Here is a 969-nt window from a genome sequence, read left to right as displayed (position 1 = left end):
CCTGACCCTGGTCAGCGCCCCGCGCCCGGATCCCCGCCAACACAGCCTGGTAAGGGGGCGGGCTGCGGGGCAAACTCCCTGGACCGGTGCGGGTGGGATGGGGTGGGGGCGGGCACCTGGGATCTCCGGATTCGGGTCCTAAGGCTGGGGGGTAGGGGAGGGCATACCTGGGTCCCGAGGTTCCAGCTAAGTTTACTCCGCAGGCTCTGGCATCCTTCAAGCGCCAGCAGGAGCAGGGCTTCCAGGAGCAAAGCGCCCTGGCGGCCGAGGCCCGCGAGACCCGCCGCCAGGAGCTCCTGGAGAAGATCGCAGAGGGCCAGGCGGCCAAGAAGCAGAAGCTGGACCGGGGCTCCGGGACCAGCGAGAGCCAGGAGGCCAGGGAGAACCCAGCAGCCGGGGAGGATGAGGCCGGTGCGAGCCAGGCTTCTGGAGAGCAGGAGGAAGCAGGTGCGGGTGGGAGTGGAGCCCGGGACCTGGGGGAGGAGAGGGGAGATCTTTGGGGAATTCTGGCTGGGACTCTGGGGCTTGGGTCTCCCTCGGGGATGGAAGACCTTCCGTCTTGGATTCACCAAACTCTGGGGTTCACCTCCCTCAGGCTCCTCCTGTCCCCAGCCAGGGCCTTCAGAGGAGGCGGCCCCCCTGCCCAGGTCTGCCCTGCTCGTCCAGCTGGCCACGGCGAGGCCTCGGCCCATCAAGGCCCGGCCCCTGGACTGGCGCGTGCAGTCCCAGGACTGGCCCCACGCCGGCCGCCCGGCCCATGAGCTGCGCTACAGCATCTACCGAGACCTGTGGGAGCGAGGCTTCTTCCTCAGCGCGGCCGGCAAGTTCGGGGGCGACTTCCTGGTCTATCCTGGTGAGTTTGGCCGGGGCCTCCGGTTGCTGGCCCGTTCTTCACAGGCTCACCACAATTCTGCATTTTTCTATTTTTGGTCTCATTTTCTCAGCGTCTGAAACGCATGACAGGAGACA

General features: G+C 67.0%; 1 protein-coding gene across 1 annotated transcript in view; it reads left to right on the top strand.

Moving 5' to 3' along the window:
- Position 1: 1 nt before the first annotated feature.
- Positions 2–969, top strand: part of TSEN34 (tRNA splicing endonuclease subunit 34) — a gene marked incomplete at its 5' end in the record, with an annotated part of 5,135 nt that continues 4,167 nt past the window's right edge. The window contains 3 exons of the mRNA XM_006760200.2: positions 2–49; positions 204–447; positions 596–853. Of these exons, the coding sequence (XP_006760263.1) occupies positions 2–49; positions 204–447; positions 596–853 (550 nt within the window). The remainder of the gene's footprint in view (positions 50–203; positions 448–595; positions 854–969) is intronic.

Source organism: Myotis davidii, unplaced genomic scaffold, assembly GCF_000327345.1.
Source record: "Myotis davidii unplaced genomic scaffold, ASM32734v1 scaffold1997, whole genome shotgun sequence".
Taxonomy (NCBI): Eukaryota; Metazoa; Chordata; class Mammalia; order Chiroptera; family Vespertilionidae; genus Myotis; species Myotis davidii.
This window is presented reverse-complemented; position numbering and strand designations above follow the sequence as displayed.